This window comes from Ambystoma mexicanum, chromosome 8 (genome assembly GCF_040938575.1).
Source record: "Ambystoma mexicanum isolate Mex_15411 chromosome 8, UKY_AmexF1_1, whole genome shotgun sequence".
Lineage (NCBI taxonomy): Eukaryota > Metazoa > Chordata > Amphibia > Caudata > Ambystomatidae > Ambystoma > Ambystoma mexicanum.
Window position 1 is genome coordinate 151,701,800 of NC_090929.1, and position 22,132 is coordinate 151,723,931.

At 44.5% G+C, this 22,132-nt stretch overlaps 1 protein-coding gene across 2 annotated transcripts in view; it reads left to right on the forward strand.

Annotated features, from left to right (window-relative positions):
• The window catches only part of RAB14 (RAB14, member RAS oncogene family), a 423,502-nt gene that overhangs the window by 205,456 nt on the left and 195,914 nt on the right, over positions 1 to 22,132 (forward strand). For both annotated transcript variants that reach the window (XM_069609520.1, XM_069609521.1), the window contains one exon: positions 14,243 to 14,330. In XM_069609520.1, the coding sequence (XP_069465621.1) occupies positions 14,243 to 14,330 (88 nt within the window). The remainder of the gene's footprint in view (positions 1 to 14,242; positions 14,331 to 22,132) is intronic.

The window sequence follows — 22,132 nt, forward strand, 5'->3', positions numbered from 1 at the left end:
CCCTCCATATCAACGTCCTGGAGCTCCGTGCAGTGTTCTGGGCCCTCAGATCCTTCCTTCCGTCCCTCAAGGACAAGGTGGTGAGGATCTTCACCGACAACACCACCACCATGTTTTACATCAGGAAACAGGGCGGAACCAGGTCCCCAGCACTGTCCAAGGAGGCGCAGGACCTGTGGCATTGGGCCGTCGCCCAAAGGATGTTTCTGGTGCCGTTTCATCTGGCAGGGATAAAAAACACCATCGCCGACTCACTCAGCAGGGAGCTGCGCTCGTGCCACGAGTGGGAACTACGGCAGGATCTAGTGGATCGCCTCTTCCGACGGTGGGGCACACCCCAGATCGACCTGTTCGCGACGGCGACGAACTCCAAGTGCCGGAGGTTCGCCAGCAGGTTTCCCCAGGCGAGGAGCATGGGCGATGCTTTCTCGTTCCCCTGGGAGGGCCTGTTCCTCTACGCGTTCCCTCCTTTGCCACTGCTAATGCGGCTCGTCAACCAGCTCAAGAGGTCACGGTGCAGGATGATCCTCGTCGCACCTGCGTGGCCGAGGCAGATATGGTTCCTGGACCTTCTGGACTTGTCAGCGTCCCCGCCAATCAAGCTGCCGGTGGACGCGGATCTACTCTCCAGGGAAGGAGGCGCCATCCTCTACCACGACCCGAAATCGCTGAACTTGCAGGCCTGGCTCCTGCAGCGCTAGAGTTTGGAGGATACGACATACCGGCCGACTGCAGAGAGGTTCTTGCAAAGGCCAGGGCGTCCTCGACTCTTAAATGCTACGGACACAAATGGAAGAGGTTCTCTGTCTGGTGCCACACACAGAAGATTAACCCTCTACGGATTACGGCTCCCCAGGTACTGCCGTACCTGCTGACGCTGGCCAAAGCTGGACTGGCACACGCGTCCATCAAGATTCATCTTGCTGCGATCTCCCGATACACCAGAACCACGGGCCGGACGTCCTTGTGGTCTCATCGTCTGGTGAAAGAGTTCATGAAGGGACTGTTCAGATCGTTCCCGCCGGTGAAGGCGCCGGCCCCGGCGTGGGAGCTCAACGTGGTGCTGACCAAGCTCATGGGACCTCCGTTCGAGCCTCTGCACTCGGCCCCGTTGAAGTTTCTGTCGTGGAAAACAGCGTTTCTTGTGGCCATCACCTCCGCACGACGGGTGGGAGAGATCCAGGCCCTTTCCTGCAAGGCCCCGTACTTGACTTTTCACGACACGAGGGTAGTGCTCAGGACGCACCCCTCCTTCATGCCCAAGGTACTGTCGGACTTCCATCTCAACGAACCCTTGGTGTTGCCTGTGTTCTTCCCGTCGCCTTCGTCGCCGGCTGAGAGGACTTTGCACTCGCTGGATGTGGCTAGGGCGCTGAAGTTCTACGTGGACCGCACGAAGTGTTTTCGGAAAACGTCACAACTCTTTGTGGACTTTGGACCTGTCAATCAGGGGAAGGCTCTCTCGAAGGCTTCCATTTCCAGATGGCTCTCCGGCTGTATCATGTACTGTCATCGGTTGGCAAACCGACCGCTGCGCAGCTACCACGGCGTTCCTTTCTGGTGTGCCCCTGCTGGACATATGCAGGGCTGCTACGTGGAGGTCGACGCACACCTTCACGAAATTCTACTGCGTCGATCGGGATTCAAGGGAGGAGTCCAGGGTCGGCCAAGCAGTGCTGCGCAACCTGTTCGCCTGAGGTGAGCCTGGTGAGGAGGTAAGATGCTTAATGTTGAGTTGTTGTATTGCTTAATGTTGAGCCTTTGCCACCTCCCGTGGTTGTGCATGCGTGTACTGCTATGTATTCTTTATTCATGAGCATGTGAAACCATGCCAGACCCCATGCTGGAGAAGGAACAAGTTACTTACCTGTAACTGTTGTTCTCCAGCATGGGTCTGGCATGGATTCACATGCGAACCCTCCCGCCTACCCCTCTGCGGCTCTTCACTTGGTCATACTGCCACTTCACGTGCTTCCAAATCTGAAGATGGCTGCCAGAGGCGGTGCTTAGATAGAGGGCAGTCATTGGCTGTGGTCAGTATGACGCAGAGACCAGTGATTGGTTATTACTACGAAAGACAGATCAGAAACGAAACTGATACTGGTTTTTTCTTTACCGAGGATTCCCAGCCTGACGACGGGGAATATTCATGAGCATGTGAATCCATGCCAGACCCATGCTGGAGAACAGTTACAGGTAAGTAACTTGTTCCATACGGAATCCCAAATCAGTTGGATGGTAGAGGATTTAGAAACGAAGCTTACCCTGACAGGCCTATTCTCTTCTAGGCTTCTGTATTTCAATCTGATGGGAAATGCAGACAAGGTGCCTAATGCATATATAACAGATGAGAATATGTCCAAAGTTCAAGACACAAATGTGAATAGAATGCTGTAAGAATTGGGATCTTAACCAATGGAGTTAGCCCCAGGGAGGAATAGTAAAGAGCAGAATAAAGGGCTTGAACTTGAAGGAAGAGAAGGCTGAATAGGAGGTCTAAGGCTGAGTCCTAAGTGGGCGTAAAAGGAAAACAAGATGTAGAGGGAGGAAATCCCGTGAGAGTCACGAACCCAAAAACTCGCTAGAAGGCGAAAACACTACCGGTAGGAGCAGCTGTGAATACTGGGAGGTGTCTTCCTGTTGATCCGCAGGGCAAAGAAAGTAATCGAGATTTCTACGGATCAAAAAAAGGGGAAAGGGAGAGAGAAAGGATTGATGATAATGAAGAGCGGAAACTCAGCGTAGCAGTAGTAGATCAATTTGGAAGTCAGAAAGGTAGTGAATTTACGGTGCTCAGCGCGACTCTGAAGAGAGAAGCAACGCGTAGGACCGAAGTTCCAGCTGTCGGATATTCCATTCCGGAAGTCGGGGGCGGAGCTAACCGCGCGGTCCAGGGAGCGAGAACAACTAGTGCGCTGCTCACAGTGTCGGGCTCCTCCATGTTGAGAGTCCCGATTCCGAGCCGAAAAGAGGGTATTGGTACCCGGAAACGGGAAGCAGCGGGATCCAACAGGACAGCTGTAACACCTTCCGGATGCTTACTTTCATGTGCCATTCATGTAGCATTTGACAAAATAACTTTGTACCCTGATACTCTTTGGGTTGTGAAAGTGGACTTAAACTTTTCCAAGATGGCAAACTGCATGCTCCTCATACGTCACTGGGCAGCCTATAGTTATGGTTGAAGACATTTGTATCTGCTGCTGTGAGAGCTTGTTCACACAGGAACTGACATTGCATAACTGAATCCAAAAGCCTGATGTAGTAAGCCAAGGGGATGTAACCCGATTTCTTTGGAGCTAGGACTGCTGTGATTACCTTTACATCTGTATGTGAAAATAAAAAAATGGTTTCTGGTAATTCGGGCTCACCAAAACTGGAGAGTTCCCGAAAACATGTTCTCTTTTCCTCTGCCCATCTTATTGGACACTTCCCCCTTCTGTGCTTCCTTGAGCGCTTGAAGTAGGGACCTTGTGTAACTAGAGTAGTCAAAAATCCAGGGCCTTCATTAGTTACAAAGCCCCAGAAACTGCTAGATCTGTTTTACTGTGACTGGCTGAGGCGTATTCTGAACTCTGGCAGCTCTCAGGCATCACCTTTCTCCCTGCAGACGATTTTACCTGACCCAAATATACTACCTCTGACCCGGCAATACTGCAGTTTATCTTTGTCCACTTTGTTACCCCTTCTCTGCAAGCAGGGTGAGGAGCTTGCTTGTGTCTCCTCGACAATGCTCCTCTGAAGCACTACAGATCAACTAGTCATCCATTACGGTACTAGGCACTTGTACGTTTCCCAAATCCATTTGAATTACCCTGTTAAAAACACTCTGGGATTCCCAGTACCCCTGGCGTAACCTTGCATGCTCAAATCTCTGCCCATGATATGTAAATACCATGAGGTACTGGGAATCTGGGTTTAAGGGGACCGAGAAAAAGGCGTTTTTTAAAATGATTACTGTGAAATTGGTCGACCCAGTAGGGATGTTACGGAATGGGGGCTGGATTTGGTACCACCGGAAACTCTGCTTCAACAATGTTGTTTAGAAGTCGCAAATCCTGGCCCATCCTCCAACTGGACCCTTTTGCTTTCTTCACAGGGTAGATGGCCATATTACATGGGGTTACATATGGTTGTATAATCCCTTGTTTTGACAATGCCCTAAAAAATCCCTTTGTCTGCCTCCCTAGACATGGGGTATTGCCTATCTTGTGGCAATATTGCGCCTGTATTTAATAAAATCTGTACTGCTACTACACTATTCAACAACCCCACATCGTGAGGTTTGCTGATCCACAAGTGGTCCAGCACTTCATCTAAATACTCCTTCCAATATGACAATTATAGTCTGTGGTACTTGCCTTTTGCTATATTACCTGGCAGCGAACCCCAATCTCAAAGACCATCTCTCCTATATCTTCTGCATCCTCAAACAATTGCTCATCAGACATGTCTCTTAATGATAAGGTTGGATCGATGCACACTGCGCCATTCGCCTCCTTCCTCATAAGTGCCTGAAAGAACCATCATGTCCTTCTCGACAAACACTGCTTCTAACAGAATGGCAACAATAGTCCCTGGTGCGATGATCTGTGACTCAGCAGGCCGAAACACAAATTTAAGAAGTATACGCCATGTTCGGTCTTTTATTCCCGATACCCACTTCAACACTATCACCCCATACAGAAACGATGCTGAATGCACTGGCATCCCCATACTCGCATTATCACTGTAATACGCAGGGAATGCGCTGCTTCTCTCACTGGGTACAATCGTGGAGTCGCGCATACTATGCCGCCTTTTGATAAAGTAATCGACAAATTAAGCTTGCTCGTGAGATTCCTTCCCAAAAGATTTGCTGGGTTATTCTTGCAGTATAACATGGGAGCAGATAAAATGTGCTTGCTTACCTTGATATGCAGATCCTCAGTGTCAAGAACTGACAGTATAGCCCCAGAAAATTCTTGTGTCCATCGTTTTGCCTGAAAGGGGACAATCACCTTCTTTGATGCATGATTTCGTAGCCGCTGTATCGAAGGAAAACGTCTGCTCACCTCCCTTTACTCCTATCCGAGGTTCCTCTTCTGGATAAGTGGTAACCAACACAGCTGAACACATCAGAGAGCCCTGTGGGCTGTCCTATTCTCGGGAGGATAGCTCAGCGGCAACGCACTTGCCTTGCGAAGCAGGATGACATGGGGCAGCTTAGGTTCGATCTCCGGGTCCGCGATTAGAAACCTCTGGGTATTAAGCGCGTTATAAATAACCTATCATATCTCATTCCTGGTACATATGAGCACCGGGAGGTGAAAGTATTTCCTCTAAACACACTTGCTCCAGTGTAGTGGGTGACTGTCCCGTGGGGTAGAGGGTTTTTATCCCAAGCCTGTACCGCTGCCTGGGCTGGTGGGAGAGCATAGATCTGTGCTATTCCGGCTCCTGTGTTTTGATCAACCTGGAGTTGCTGCGATGGCACAGAGCTTGCGCCGTATGGCAAAGTTTGGGGATTCATTTGTTGGGGGACCTGCATTGAAATATTGTGATTGGCTTTTACAGTCCAGTGCAGCTTGTCCCATTCTCCCACATGCCCAACACTGCACTCCATACGCTGCATAACTTCCTACCATATGCCCATTAAACCTGGGCCCCATCCCCCCAAACCCGCCAAATGACCCACGATCCTGTGAAAATCCACCTCTACCCCATGGAAACCCTCATTGCTTTCGGTCCAGGTATGTACCCGTCCTTCCATCCTTTTCCCATTCCACTTTCCATCCGTCCCTGCTGTCCTGATGGTCTCTGCTGTCCCTCGGTGGAGCTTGTTACCATTGCTTCTTCTAAACAGATTTTGCCAGCTTTTTCTGAATCAGTTTGGCCTCTGCCTTTTGTGCTTGCTCAATGTTTTCCTTCTCCTGCCGCCTTTTACAAAAATGTACAATGTATGCTTGAATCGCCTGCCAACTCTTGGCTTCTATTCCTACCACTTTATCCAGTTTGTGCTGGACTACTTTGGGGAGTCCCTCATTTAACATGTCATCGAAGAGGGCCATACTCTTGTCCCATGCGTCTCCCGTCTCTGCCCTCTACACTTATTGAATTCATTGAATATGGGTGGTAGGATCCTCCATATAGGTCCATTGTTTTCGCTTGTTTTCATTGTATATCAGGCATAGCTGGGTACATCATTCTCAATGCCCCCCCAAACCTGTGCCCTATAATTTAAGGCTGCTCCATCATGAGTGTTTGTGTTCAATTGAACCCCTGGATATCCCGGTTTTTTCCAGAGCTCATCTGCCCATTCCCTCCATCAAGGCTGTGATGAGGCTCTTCATGTCCCCAATTGCTAACGTGATATCGGCGGTTTGTTTTTCCAAAGCATAAATCGACTTCCCTGCCCTTGCAGTGAGCGAAGGAAGCATGTTCATTAGATTATTCCGGTCCATGTGTGATCACGGGACATAAATACGCCTTCCCCTGACCCTTCTGGAGTAGTGGGAATTGAGTTACCCCTACCTTTACTGGGGCTTTTCCCAGCTGTCCTTGGTCTCTCCCTATAGCTATGTGAGCACCACAGCGTGTCCGAAGGCCCCATGGTGTGCTTTCCCTGATTACAGCTGGAGCGGCAGGCACAACTACCACCTCGTCCTCCCTGCTAGTCGCCTGTTTCCCATTCATCCTCTTACTCCGCTCCCTAGTACCGCATCCCCTAATCTTTCTAGGGTGGCGGAAGCGTATTCGACACTGCCTTTGCATGCCACTTCTTTCTCCTTGTTCTGATTCCATACCTGTGACAGCACGTCCTTCCTCCAAATCCACATTTACTCCCTTTATAACTGATCTAGCTAACCTAACGAGGATCTGACGATGCCCCCAACTCTCTTCCTCGACCTCCTTCACTTGCCTATTACCTTTTTCCTGTTCTTTAATCCTGCTCTGTTGTATAACCGCATTACTTAATTCTCCACTAACTTTACTGCTTCTTCAGTTTTTGTTGTTCATGCCTCTCTACTAGCATCCGCAATCTATCCTCTATTCCGATAACGGGGGGCACCTCCTCCCTTCTAAATGCTTCATCCCGCCTTGCTCTTAGTACTCTCCACCTCTTGTTCCTTCAGCTGCAATTCCAGTGCTGATCTAAATATATAATTCACTTTTCTCATTCCACCTTCCATTTGGGACCCATCAATAACTTTTCCTAAATAAGTTATCCTCCTGTTCCCCTCATGATCCCATCTTTGGAAGATTGGCGCTGACTTGAGTTGTCACCCCTGTCGGTCTTGTAACCGACCGAGTGGTTACCGGAAAGTATGGAGGTGTAAACTCAGGGTTAGTATATCCTATTGCGGGCGACAAAGGATAGCACCCATATGGGGGCGGTGCAGAGGAAATTCCTACACCATCCTTTCTTGTCCCCTCCTCAACAGTCATCATTTTATGGGTCTTCCTGTCCTTCTCATACAACATCCATAACTCCAAGATATTCTATCTATTCTCTAATTTATACTTAGTTACTAGGAAAGTATGCAAATTATCCAGCATACCCTTATCTTAAGACCCTTAGTTAGGCCAGGAATTACACATTTTGCCTTTTGTTTCCTTCAACCATTCTCAATGGTATTTTAAAATCTTCACCTTATATCCGAAAATCTTCACCTTATATCCGGGTAGCAGCTGATCTAAATGATTCAATGGAGTCTCCATGCTCAAACAATGTAACTCAAATTTTCAAAAATTGCGATATAAACCCCAAGAACCAAACGCACAGCACAAACTATCACTACCCACAAAAAATCACCTTTTCTTAAAAAAATAAAAAAGTTCCTGCACTCTCTCCTTACCTACCTTTACCACAACCGTCTCCATAATCAGACACTCCTGAGGCATACACTAAAGACTGCATATTTATCAAAACGCACGCCAGCCAAAAGTCCTCTTTACTTCTGAGATTTCTCCTTTACTCGAGCATAAAAAGGAGCACAATGTTTTCCACTACAACACTATCTCTTCTTTAGTAGTACAACACTCTCGACTACAGTGCTGTCTTTTGCTGACTACAGGAAGATACCCGTCACTACGTTGACTAACCAAGAAAAAGCGAAGCACACGCTCTGTCCGCACAATCCATACAAAGCAAGGGGTTTCCACGGGTAGTCTCCAGAAAGGTATCTTCAGGTGGTCTTGCCATAAGATGCCATCTCACTCTAAGGCAAGGGCTCATGCCAACCAGACCAGCAACCTGAAGTCTATCAAGACTATCCTTTAAATGGAAGTGCAGGTGCGGGAGACCACACCTCCTAAAATATCTAGGTAAAAGCTTTCGACGAGGAACAATTCATTCACTCCTCCAAAAACACACTCTTCCAACCTACTTGACCTCATCTAACCTTATACACAGCTATGTTGCCCTATCCAAGCAAAAAAAGGACCTCTTATTTATTCTCCCCTTTTACCCTCTTGCTCTACATGGCAAAGATGCACTCTCATGAAAGTGAACCCTGAAGTGCTCTGACATGGTTCTCCTTTTAATCTGGCCTGCGCAGCCGGGCCACAGTACCACACCTAAAGGGTGAGGGGCGCAGATGGACCTCTAACCAATATGGTACCTGTAGCCCTCCTCCTTCTTAAGCACAAAGACTAGTCCCCGCAGAGACGCTCTGCAGCCAAAATGGGTGGACCAGTGACCCCCTAATGTCTCGAGCCTGGGGCCCACCCAGGGGCGTCAAATGTAGGAGTGGGCCTTTTGATCACTATCACCAAAAGCAGGCCCACCCTTAACGAGTATGTACATGCTTTGTCAGTAAAGCAACTTTATTGTACAAATGGACAGGAGAGGTTAGATGACATCAAAGAGTCAAACTAACCCGTCTCCCTGAATCGCACACAACACGCATTTTATACAATTCGCAACAGTAAACACTCTGAAAGGTTTTGTTAGACAACCCCTCATACATGATTGGTTAAACCTATACAATGTAACCAAATTCCCTTTAGTTCCCATACTTATTGGATACATTCATCTAAGCACCATCCTCTTTAACTTACAATTGCATGTTTCACATTTACACTACACACCTCGGGCCTTTCCACATTCGGTCATATCCCCATCTCCTAGTTACAGTTTACACAACTTGCAAACAATTTCAAAAATCACAGGTTCCATCTGGTTAAAACCCTTTACCCCTACTTGTGATGCACACGGCTATTCTATGAAAATACCATTGATGTGAAGAGGAGAGTAAACACTTTGCCTTTTGATCTATTGTTGCTGGTTTTTTCACCCAAACATGTTGGTGTCCACATTTTATTCTAAACTATGCGACTTAACATTCCAGCCCACATGGTCCCAACCAACACCTTGACAACTCTATTTAAACGCCATAATCTATCGGTGCTCCTTTCCTCGCAAGCAACCCGCATCAGGTTTAATTGTCTGGCCCTAAAATCCAGCCCTATCAGGTGGCTGGAATCCACCCGTGATTCAATAAGACTCCTATATACTTGCATAGATTGCATTTCCTCTTCACAATGCACCAAGGCCATAAAAAAGGCCTGCTCGAAAAGGACCATCTGATATTCAACGCAGCTGCAGCTGTCTTTCCCCAACCTTGTAATACTAGTTTCTCAGTCACACAGTTCAATTGCCCAACCCAGGTGTTCAGCCAGCACAACTCTTAACTTATCAGAGACATCTGCGGCTAAACAGATCTGTATATTCATACTGCCCAAAACATATGTCCCCGAAGACCCCTATTTATGTGTACCTATACATGTATGTTCAGGGCTACTGCATCCCTTCACACTGATTTTTCCATTGCAAATCTTTTACCTCGCATGCACATGTAGTGCTCCTAGCTGCCTGGTTGTTGAGCGAAATGTGGCCTGAACCACCTATTTTGCGTGTATATTGTATCTGCAGTTTTGACATTGATCTTGTTGCGCACATGCAATTCGAAAAAGTATCAACTAAAACACGAACACTAAAAAGAACAATCTCATTCCCATTCGCTACACCGGATAAATGGTAAATTTCCACATTGTCAACATCGTTGTCACCCCAGCCACCAATATTACTTGCGCAATTCAAAGTTGGGCCCTTATCAACTACCCCAACATTCTCATCAGGCCTTTTGACTGCAGTGAGAAATTCCACAGGTATAATACTCTAAGATTGTTCATCTTCTAACCCTTATATTCAACTGACGAAACTGCTCCGGTCTAGTTACTCATTTCAATCAAAGTTCAGTATAGATTTATGTAAAGTTTATTTGAATCGCTTAGCTATCACTGTGAATGTATTTTTAAAGCAATTTAAGAGATGTAAAGGTATAAATAATTGCCTTTTGGAATAATCCATTCCATCAATTATAATGGTAGGTAATTTTCATGTGACAAATGTCATTTTAGATAACCATTTCCCTTCCCAGCAAAAGTCTTGCTCGTACTCTAGATCTCAGATTTATTTCTGATGCATTCCTGAGACCATATACTTCTTAAAGGGGCAAGAAAGGGGGATTCTCCAGCTCAACCGACCTGGAGGAGATATTACTCAGTTGGCCATAAATGATTATATCTTTGTATCCCCAAACAGCTTATCTGATTTATTAGATATTTCAAGCTCTTATAGCGATCGTGGGATTATGACTAGAACTTAGTTTCCGAACAGAAATGCCAATTAAAGATAGCTATTTACCCAAAATTCAGCTTTCTTCAGGATGAAACCGGTTAATATAGAATCTGCAGAAACTAGATATATTTTATTCCACTCTAGTTCATTTTTTTTTTAAAAGCTTTGTTCTCTTGAAAATGGCCTAAAGACATGTATGTGGAAGCAAAGTATTTATTTGCTTCGGCTCCCTCTTAGCTGAGTGGAATATAACCACAAACACACTTAAAATAATATTTTAATTTTTTTTAAAAATGTAATGAGAAGGGCAATTAATAACCTTTCTAAAAGGGATATGGTGCTGTAACAAATCCAACTAAAATAGATCAAACAAAGATATAGACACTGCTAAGAAGCCACAAATACAGTTGCAACAGGATGCCAAGGACATGCTAAAAGCTATGGCTACCAGAAACGCTACTGCTCATATTTGGCGATTGTTTTAGACACACGATTCACCTCAATTAGCCCTCCAAATTAACCCAGTTTTCAACTGTGTGGATTGCTCATTTCTCCCAGCTGTGTACGGATGATTTATATGCAAAAGATTCTCTAGCTATGGTCCCTACTGTATAATGGTCGTTGGCAATTGCTACAGATGAGATTCTAGCATTCCTAAATCGAAACCATTCTTCCAGAGCTCCTGGCCGGATGGTCTGTCAAATGCCAAAAATCATACTGAATTGTGGCCTAATATTTTAACATACATTTTTAATCACATTTTAATTGCTAAGAAAATTTCAATCTCATGGACTGCAGCTACCATTTTTCCAATTTTTAAGTGAGGTGACCCGTCGCTCCAGAAAATGTTCGCCCAATCTCGTTATTGTTTGTAACGTTGCTGCTAGGGAAATTGAATGAATGGGTTTTAGCTTTAAAATGTTATAATTTTAACCAGTCAGGTTTTGTGACTGGGATGGGGACTTTAAACGGTTTTTTGGTGTCCCTTTTTAAAAAAACAAGCTTTTAATACCAAAAATCCTTTATATGTGACTTTTATTGATTTTAAATTGGAATGTGACAGCATCCCCCAGGTAGCCTTTTGGAAGAAAATGAAAAATTGGGCTTGCCCAAATAACTGTTGGAATTATTCCAAGCGCTGTATATGAGCACTACGATTGTGATTAGTGTTAACCTACAAGGTGATTTATCCTCGCCAATTCCAACCTTCAGAGGGGTTAAGCAAGGATGCCCTCTGTCTTTTTAATCTTTTTTTAGTAGATCTGAATGAACACTTGGAGTAGGCACTGGCTTTTGGGCTCTAGTATGGTTCAATGACTGCTCTGTGCAGATGACTTGGTGTTAATAGATCAAACAGCCATTGGTCTTAAACATCAGTTGGACGCTCTCGCTATATGTACTGGAAAATAGCTTGACTATTAATATTGCCAAATTAAATATATTGAAAATTATACCTAATAAGAAAGGTAAACTTAAAGCTTCCAAGTGGCTGCTGTGTTAGAAACGAATAGAAGTTTTTCAAGAGTATTGCTATTGAGGTATTTGCTATAACAGAAGAGGTGATTCTCTCAGGTTAGAGAAGTAAAAAAAAAATTACTACTTTTGCAGCTCAAGCCACGGGCTTGCAGAGGAAATATCATACTTATTCGATGTGTCCTCTTCTGGTCTATAAACATAAAGCAGATCCCATCATTACGTATGGAGCAGAAACTGTCAACTATAATGCAATATTTAGAAAGCATTTTTTGGAAGTGTATTTTGGCTCTACCTAAAAGTACTCCTATTCCTTTAATTCGATAGTTATAGGCTGGAAAGATTTATATTTTTTTAGGAAATGTTGTTTGGCAGATACTGTCTCCCGTTTTGGTAGATTAAAATTTGGTTATGGATAACTCCAGACTCTTTGATTGAACTTTGAAGATAGAATGTTCTCAGATGATTGATGTAGATTTTTAATTAGCGCTGCTGCTGACTAACCCAGATAAGGCGAAATTAAAAAATGTGGATAGCAGGTTGGCTCCTGACTCTGAGAATGTATAACTCTTAACAAGAAGCTTTTAATGTTATTCCTAATTATTTGAGTAAATGTCCAAGTTCTATATTTGGAAGCTTATTTTTACGAGTTAAATTTAACCTCCTGCGAACTCGAGATCTTCTAGTATCAAGATCCAAAAGAACTTGGGATTTGATCGTAACTGTACATTTTCCCACAACACAACGAAAACCCAGAGACATCGCTGGATTGCACTGCTTTGATGGAGCACTTTTCTTTAATTTTTAAATCGAAATATTTATTGCTAGCAAAAAGTACCCATATTCAGAACGGGTTCTGTGGACAGACCAATCATTAATTGTTGAAAATCAATGATCCTGTATGACGCTGTTCCGATTCACTTGTCGTTTGATGTGCTTTGTACTCTGAAGTAAACTGCACAGAATGGATGTGTGTTGCTGGCTGACATAGCCCGGAACAGACGTTGGGGGGAGGCAAGAGTTGGTGTGCTGCTGCATATTGGGACCTACCATGCTCTCACTACATGTTACCTCACCTTGGTGTGGTGCAGTTCAGTGTGGTACAAATGTCCCAGAAACCATGCATTCTAAGGTTGAGGATCGGTCCTTCTACGACCGCATTGATGTTTTTCCGATTTCAGGCAACCGTCTTGTGTGTGAAGGTGTTGGAATCCGGGAGTGGGGTGTCCAAATATCATGTAGCTAGTATAGTAATGTCCGCAGGGTCCTAACGGGTAACTATGCAAAATGCGGTGCAGATTGGTGAAACTGTGTAGAATTGTATAAGGAACAATGCTTCGCCAAACCATAAACCCAGCCACTAAACCACACATTTTCACTTTTATTAATATAGATTAAGGGGAGACTAGTGGATTGTGATCTTGTATAGTGGACGTTTTACATCTCTGACAATTGCGTTAGTGAATTGTTTTGTATTTAAATCTCGTTTGACATTTTTATTGTAGTTGCTCTAAAGGGCTACAATTCATAAACCATGTGATTCTAGGGTTTACTGTACCTTGATGAATTGCACCTTTATGTATGTTATTGGTTGTGGACGTATTTTTCCTTTGTTTATCTGTAAATAAAGCTGGGTAAAAGTTCATACATTGAACTATGAACCCAATAAAAACCTAAAAATAATAATGTGAAGGTACACAGAATAAACTGAAATGTACTAATTCTCTAACCCCAGGAATGGAACACAGTACACATTTAACCTTAACACACACTACACCACTTTCACAGCACTCGATTTAAAAATTAGGTAGTCTAAATCAATGCAAAAGTTAAATGGAAGCACACAGGCAAAGATAATCAATATTTATGAATAGAATTAAGATACCATGATGGAGAACTGGAATGACAAGTGAGTAACTATTTCTTCTTTTGTGACTTTATATTCCAAATGTATTGGATATTGCTGCATTAGTGGTGTCAGCGCCTTACATTACTTACTACACATAGATGGAATTGCTTAATGCAATTGTGAGGAAGAGCTATACACAGAAAGCTGCCTGATTTATTGCAGCATGCATGTGTGTCAGTTTCACAAGAGTTTTAAGGTTTTCTGGTTTTTAATGAGGTTTATTTGGTTTAATCTAGGTGATCATTCTCATAGGAAATAAAGCTGATCTTGAAGCACAGCGAGATGTTACATATGAAGAGGCCAAGCAATTTGCAGAGGAAAATGGTGGGTCTTTGTTTGTCAGGTTTGCGTGGTGTGGGGGCTATGGGGGATTGAAGTGCAGTATAGGGGTAAGAGATGGTTTCCTTTTGATGTAGTGATTCAGTTAAAAAAATGTCATTTTAATCTCCAGGTTCCAAACGTGTAATTGTACAGCTTCAAATTTACCACCTAGAATGTTGACTGGAAAATTAGGTTCCATGTAATAATGTCGCCTCAATCTCGCCATGCAAAAATATCACCGAAAAATGGGCGTTTTTTGTGGCGACATTATTGCATGGAACATGCGGGGGACACCCCTGCAACCCCCAAACTTTTTTTTTTTAAAATATATATATTTTTTTGCCCCTGTCCCCATATATATGGTCACCCAAATAATATCGCCACAACATTTTCCGGCGATATTTACAGCAACCATATATATATAGGGATATTATTACATGATACCGAAAATTACTGTTCTTGATATTGTGCCTGCACCCTTCAGCTACTCTGCAAACGATTTTATATCCCAGTTTATATCTTGCATGTTTGAAATATTACATTTTGCAATATTTCAGTTTTCAAAAAACTTGAAAAGGACACATTTTTCAAGTTTGTTGGTTTTTAAACACTAAAGCAGTTTGAAACCGCATTTAATCTTTAACTGCAATTTTGAGCGCAGTATTTGTAGTAGCCGATTAATTTGATCACTGAACATAATGCCTAACATGAAATAAATTGTTTTGGAAGCACAATTTAGATTAAACGGTATGTACTTCATGCACATGGTGTTATGCTTAGAATGTGTACAACACAGTTTTTGTTTAGCTCCGAGCAGTGAGTTAGATGCTAATTTTTCATTGCCTGCAAGCAATTTAAAATAGAAACTTGCAGTTAAACTCATCTGCTGCCCTACATAGTCAAAGGCAGACAATGCTTTTTCAAAACTAGGCCCCACCGTCTGGAAGGCCTGTTTTGCAAGGGTCAATTTTAGAGTAAGGACCAACTTCTTGAGTTCCCATCATGTTTTTAAAACCTCATCCACATAGAGAATTTCTAACAAGATATCTTTGTCCCAACATGCAGACAGAATTCAATGTACATAGAGAAAATTAGTCTACATTAGAAAAGCTTAAGGTATTGACGTCTCATCATTTTCATTTTGAAAATCAGTTTCCTTTTTATATACACCAATCGCTAAAAGCAAGGTCAGAGAAGGTTGAAGAATTCATCTCTATGGCAGGCAAAGCCAGGCTAAGACCCTTTGCCGATAATGTTTTATATTGTAATTATACTTTTAATGTTGTACATCATTTATGCACTGTGTTGCTTTTTTTTATTTGTTTTATTTTTCTATAACATTTCAGTGGTAATAGCTTCTTGCACCTGGGTGTCTAACCACTTATGCACACATACCCTGTCACTTAATCGCATTTAAAGCAAGCCAGTGTGTGGAAACTCCTGCAAATAGTTTCTGTTTTCATATTGAACTAGCTGTGGAATCTAAAGTATAACAAGTCATGTTGTGGCAGCACAGAGTAGAGTGGCCGAGGCAGTGTGGGGTGGAATAAGTCTTTTATTCATTTCTCAAGCATTACCTTGTTAATTGATTCCCATATTATGAATACTTCCACATTTGTATTTGTGTTTTTATATAGCGCCTTTGTCCAAAGCACTTTACATAGGACAGTCAACAATATAATGAATCAGAATGCAAATCAGCGTTCATAAACAGTAACATTCAAACTGTGTTCATAAATAGTAACAATTATCATTCCTGAAGTATGCATACTACAGGTTAAACTGATTTTAATAGTTCTTTCTGCCTTTTGGATGAATGGGGGTGGGCAAAGGTGGCACTAAACCTCACACCAAGGGCTATCTCATCTCAAGATTCGTAATCACACGACATGCTCATGGGAATTTGCTACTCTGAGTTTCGGAGACAACACCTTATATTCTTACGTCCTGGCCCTTTTCCTCCACTATAGAGCTTTTTTTCATCTTCAAATACTCTAAATTAGATATCAGCGCTAGTGCTCATGTGCAGAGCCTAACCCCGCCCGTCATGCCCTGCCCACCAACCATGCCCGCCAGTCTGTACACCCACGTTCAATAGGGTAGAGGCCTCTTCAACACGCAAGTCTATTTTGCAACACCTCATTGCACCCGCCAATCCAGGTGAACTGTCTAATCTGCGGCAGTCCTGGTTTTTTGCACTGCACATCATTCTACAAGGGCATTTCTTTCAGATACCCAGGTGTTTCTCCAGAGTATGGGCCCCCACCACACAGTTTTGAGTGCTTTCTGGGGTACTTCATCCCAGAAGTCGCTGGACATTAGCTTGTACTTTGGGAGACCTTATTCAAAAAAACCTCAGAGGAGCCTTCAAATAAGTTATTCTCTTTTCTCAACTGCACACTGGCATACATGGGACTAGGTCCAGGATGTTCCTTGCAAGCCAAGTTTGGGTGGCCACCAGAGTACCGATTCCCTTGGAGGTTGTTGGGCAAAGATTGTATGCAGTACCCTTTGGGTGCACTGCAAGAACTCGGACTACAGGTATAGGAAACCCAACCTTTGGTACAAGCCTGTACTACACATTTCTGGTAGCATGTTGAGCAGCCAGGCTTATCTCAAGAGGGGTCAATGTGAGCTGTAGTGGAGTTACACAGAGATTCACTGTGACAAGATTTAAATAAACTCTTACACAGACGGTTTCTTGAATAAACAATTATTAATTTATCAGTCAGTTATATTAAGCCTTCTTCAGAAGGGAGCAATATAAAAGTTACACACTTAGTTTCTAAATCGGTGAAGACCCTTTTGGGATGGCCCACAGTCACAACCTACACCCTCAGATTGACACAAGTTCTTAGAAGTAGTTTGTAGCAAGAAGAATTATATGCTGGGTCACAAGCTGATTTAGGCCTGTGAGTTGGGAAAGTTTCAAGCACTTTCACTGCGAGTGGTAAGTACTGTCTGATTTTACAGTACCTTTACAAATGAAGAAAAATATGCAGCTGGTGACCTCTGTTCCTGGCAGTTCCTGCAGATCTCGCTGTTCCTGGGCCTCAGTCGTGGGACTCCTGCACTGCACGGGAACTGGTCCAAAAGCTGGCAACTGGCAAATGTTCAATTCCGGTAACTGTAGTCAAGCACACAAACTGGTGTCCCTCTCCCTGGCTTTTCGGTTTCCTGCAGCACTCTGAGGAAAATACAGCCAGCTCCGAGAATGGTATCCAGGTGGCTTAGTGTCGAGTTAACTCAAAGTGAGAAGTTGTCCTTTCAGGGCTTCTCTGTTGAGATGAACTTTAGAGATTCGGCAATGCAGCAGTGTTTCACCTGGCAAACCAACGGTCCAGGAGTTGCAGCAGCTGCCCTCTTAAAGCTCGTCTTCGGTTGTTTTGTTCCAGTGGTCGACTCTGCCTTCCAAGCCAAGAGACTTTCCTTTTATCCAGTTCCCTCCCATTCATTCCAGCCTAGCTGCCACTCACCCAGCAGGGTGGCTGTCCTTGCCGGACAGTCAGCCAGCCAATCACGCCAGAGTGCATTTGGGTCTCCTAGGAGACTAAGCACAGGGAGTTTCGGTTACCTCCCTCACTTCCTGGAGCGCCAGAGGTGGTCTACAGTCCTGAAGACTGCCAAAAGCGAATGAACAAAGGAACCAAACCTGGTTTGGCGCAGAGCAAACTCTAGAAGGATCTTTCCACAAAGAAACGGCGAAAAAAAGAACCTGTTTTTACAGACGGGGCTCAGGCGCCATCTTGAAAAACATGGCTCCCGTGATTTAACGCTACCGGTGTTCGCGGTCAGGAAAAAGCATGGTCGTTTGTTGTAAAACCACTTCCACCAGCAATTTCGATAGTAAAGGGTAGCACTCTATTGTAAGATAGGGTGTGCTGGGTCTAGGAATTTAAAAAGACTAGTAAAGTCAATTTCGCTTTACTTACTCTAGGAATCAGTAGTTTATCCCAGAGAAGGTATTTAAAGCTTGGGAAAGCCTGAAAAGGTTTCCCTGTGCCACTGCACTGAGGGTGCTGTGTGACACACATGAAAAGATGATGCCTATGGAGTTGTCTGAAACCCCATAACCAAAGAAAACGCAAGAGTAACACAAACGCATCAAAATACATGAGAGAGTGGGAAAAAGGGTCTTGCTTTCTCCCAGGTTAAAAAAAGTAAAGTCCTCAAAATCTAAGGTGGAGGGAATTAGCACATTTCTGAGACTTCTCCCTAACAGAGGTTCCCACCTTGTGCAGCTTATGTAGGCCTCTGAGTCTGTCACTAACAGAGCTGTTGTAATTTGGTGCACTAAGGGCAAGTAAGGGGCTAACACCAGGTGGTGTTCTTGAGTCCCTGTCTGGCAGTTAAATCTGCTCTAGGAATAATTATAATTTGCATTTATATAGGAATACTGTATGCTTTTTGACATTATTCCTTCCCACCTGTTGGCAGATCAGGTTTCTGCTTCAGATTGCTGCCCATCTGAAAGTTCTCCAGCAGAGGTATCATTTCAATCTGAATCTTGTCCTGGTCCACTGGCTCGATCATGTCTTCTCCTGAGGCATTAGCACCTTAGCCTTTTATAACCTATTGCTGATAGAAATGCCAGATCCTATGGGATTCTTGTTTTGCTCAACCGCTGACCCTTGGGTCATCCGGCAGTGTACCGGGCCACAAACTAGCAGATCCGTCACCTCAGGCTGTCAGATGGTGACAAATTTCCAAAATGCCCAACATCATTCGGCCTTCAATTTTTGGAGGTTGTTCGGCCTCTTGGCATCCTGTATTTTTCTGGTGCCAGAGGCTCACCTGAGAATGAGATCTCTCCAATGGGCTCTCGGGACCCAGTGGTCACATTTCTCTGGAAGGGATGTCAGATCTCCTCCAAATCCCAAACAGTCTCACTGGATCTTCAGTGGTGGGCCTGTCGTGAGAACATCTTGAAAGGAGAAACTTTTTGGCAACCATGGCTGGAGATCACAGTAGTGAATGACGCCTCACTCGCGGGTTGGGGAGCCCATACCAACGATTTGACCATCAGCGGTCGTTGGTCTCCATTGGAGTCCAAGCTATATATCAACCATTTTAGAGCTGAGGGCAATCGGACTAGCGCTGAAGGCCTTCCTGCCATCTGTACGGGGAAAGAATATCCTGATAATGACGAACAGTGGCCATGTACTACCTCAACAAAAGAGGGGGTGTAGGGTCACTACCACTGTGGGGTGTAGCGTCACTACCACTGTGCAGAGAGGCAATGCAGCTCTGGTTCTGGACTATACAATAATTAATCTGTCTGCGGTTCACCTAGCCAGGGAGAAGAACATAAGTACTACAGGTTAAATACCGTTTGATGTCATGTCTCTAATATTCATTTTATGTTGATTCATACAACTTTATATAAAACCAGGATTTGTCCATAAACAGAGCATGAGAAAGTGACTTTTTCTTTATATATGTAGAGGGTCATAAGGAGTAGGAGAACACTGAAGCAGAATTCTCCCTGGACCTTTTCAATTGTATTTTTTGTTTCATAAGTAACCCTCCTGTAGAATAGGCTCCAAGCCAGGAGCCCAATTGTTGAATCTTGGAATTCAAGAGGGCATGAGTCTTTCTTGCGGAATGCTGAAACTGAAATGTGTCTTGTTTCTGCCTACAGCAGACATGGCTTTGTGGCCCATTTGTAATGGATGGGTATTTGTACATTTTTCGTTTGGCAAAGCCCCCTGTGATGGGCAGACCCAAAGGTGGCCAATGTTTGGGGGCTAAAGTTACTTTTAACATGGTTGAATTCACTCTAGGCCCCTGCCATGAATTTTTCTGGTGGCATCCATTGAGAATCCTGTAGACTGGTCCCTACCAATCCTGATGGGTACATTATACGATCCTCGGGAAGTGTCTTGTCATCAGAAATTATGGATACCATGACAGGAACTTTGAGAGCATAGAGAGATGACCACCCAGGTGGGATGGTGGTGGTAACTGGGGATTTCAATGTTGATTGCACCTAGGCCCATCAAGGAAGGGGGGGGATGAATGGGAGTCCTAAATCAAGGGGTGGCCTGAGAGCAAGTGAATGGATAAGAGCAATGGCAGAATTTGATCTTTTCCCCATGCAGGCGGGTAATGGAACAGCGAGCCCTACATGGACCAATGGCAAACTCGGCACTAGAATAGACTTTATTTTCATGAACGGGATGGTAGAGTATTGCCAACTTTGAAAACTAAAGCTAGATTTGCACTGATGGGCCTCTCTCCCACTGCACGGGTCTCTCAAATTTAGCAGGGACTCTCTCCCCAAATTGCTGTGTAGGATGTTTAGATTGCACTGATGGGCCTCTCTCCCACTGCGTGGGGCTCTCGAGTTTAGCAGGGGTTCTGTCACCAAGTAGCATTGTGTGATGTTTAGGTTGCGCTGGTGGGCGTCTCTCCCACTGTGCAGGTCTCTCAGACTCAGCAGGGGCCCCGTTTCCGAACGGCACTGTGTGATGCTTAGATAGCACTGATAGGACTCTCACCCACTATACAAGTCTCTCTAATAATCTAACTGCGCTTAGTTCAGTACTCCACCAATCCCGGAAACCCACCACAACCTAACTCTATTAAATCCCATACCAGCAGACCGTTAACACCCTAACCCCCCCCACAGTGCACCCTTAGGAAAAACACCCTACCCACCGACTGAAAGCAACACTGAGCCAGAGTACACCCCAGCATATCCAGAGAAGGAAAACCGAGGTCACTGCGACAGCACATCATAGAGGACCAACTACCATACTACGCCTGCACCTAGACTGGAAAACGACCCGTACCAGGAAAGGACGCCGAGAAAGAGAACAAGATCGTGCAACAAGAGACGCGAACACACAACACCGACAGAACCCACAAGAAACAGCCCCATTGGAAGAAAACGCACCTAAAACAACAAGAGAAAAATCCTTATACCTCACACCTTACCTCACAACAACCACGGTACACCGACACCCCAACACGGAAACCTCGAAACATGCAAAGAATTTCCTGATACACGCAGAAAAAAGATGGGGGCACTCAACAAGAGAGTGGGAGGGCTTCGACCCCATTACCCCTTACATTACAAGAACAGAGGGGCAACATCGATTTCCACTACATCCCGCACAATACGGCGAAGTACCAACAACCAGCAACGCCTCCTCCCACCAAACAATCGGACCCAATGAAGAAACCACCGCTGATCTCCATCCGAGTAGCATCACAGCAGAAACACCAAGACTAATCAGCCCTGTTATCAACTTACTAGACCGCTTCAATGAAGAAGCAGCTGTCGCCGTTCTTCATCCTACCGACATCAATGCGGAAACCTCAAAAACAGACAATTACAAACTCGAACAACAAATAACCTCAAAACAAAATCTCACCCAGAGAATCCACTGTTCTCCAGCATGGGGTCTGGCATGGATTCACATACTCATGAATATTCCCCGTCGTCAGGCCGGGAATCCTCGGTATAGAAAAAAATCAGTATCAGTTTCGTTTCTGATCTACCTTTCTTAGTAGTAACCAATCACTGGTCTCTGGATCATACTGCCCCAGCCAATGACTGCCCTCTTCCTAAGCCCCGCCTCTGGCAGCCATCCTCAGATTTTTACCGCACGTTCAAGAGTTGGGAGTCCTCGTGCTGTAGCGCTCGAGCTTTTGCTGTGCTTTCGCGCTTTTTTATCTGGAGATTTTTCTCATTTGTCGGTTAAATAGAGCCTCAAACTCCACCGTTTCTACATCCGATCAACGGGGATCCGTTTTGGAGTTTTCTACGCCCCTCAAGGGTGAAGATTTCGTCGAGTTAC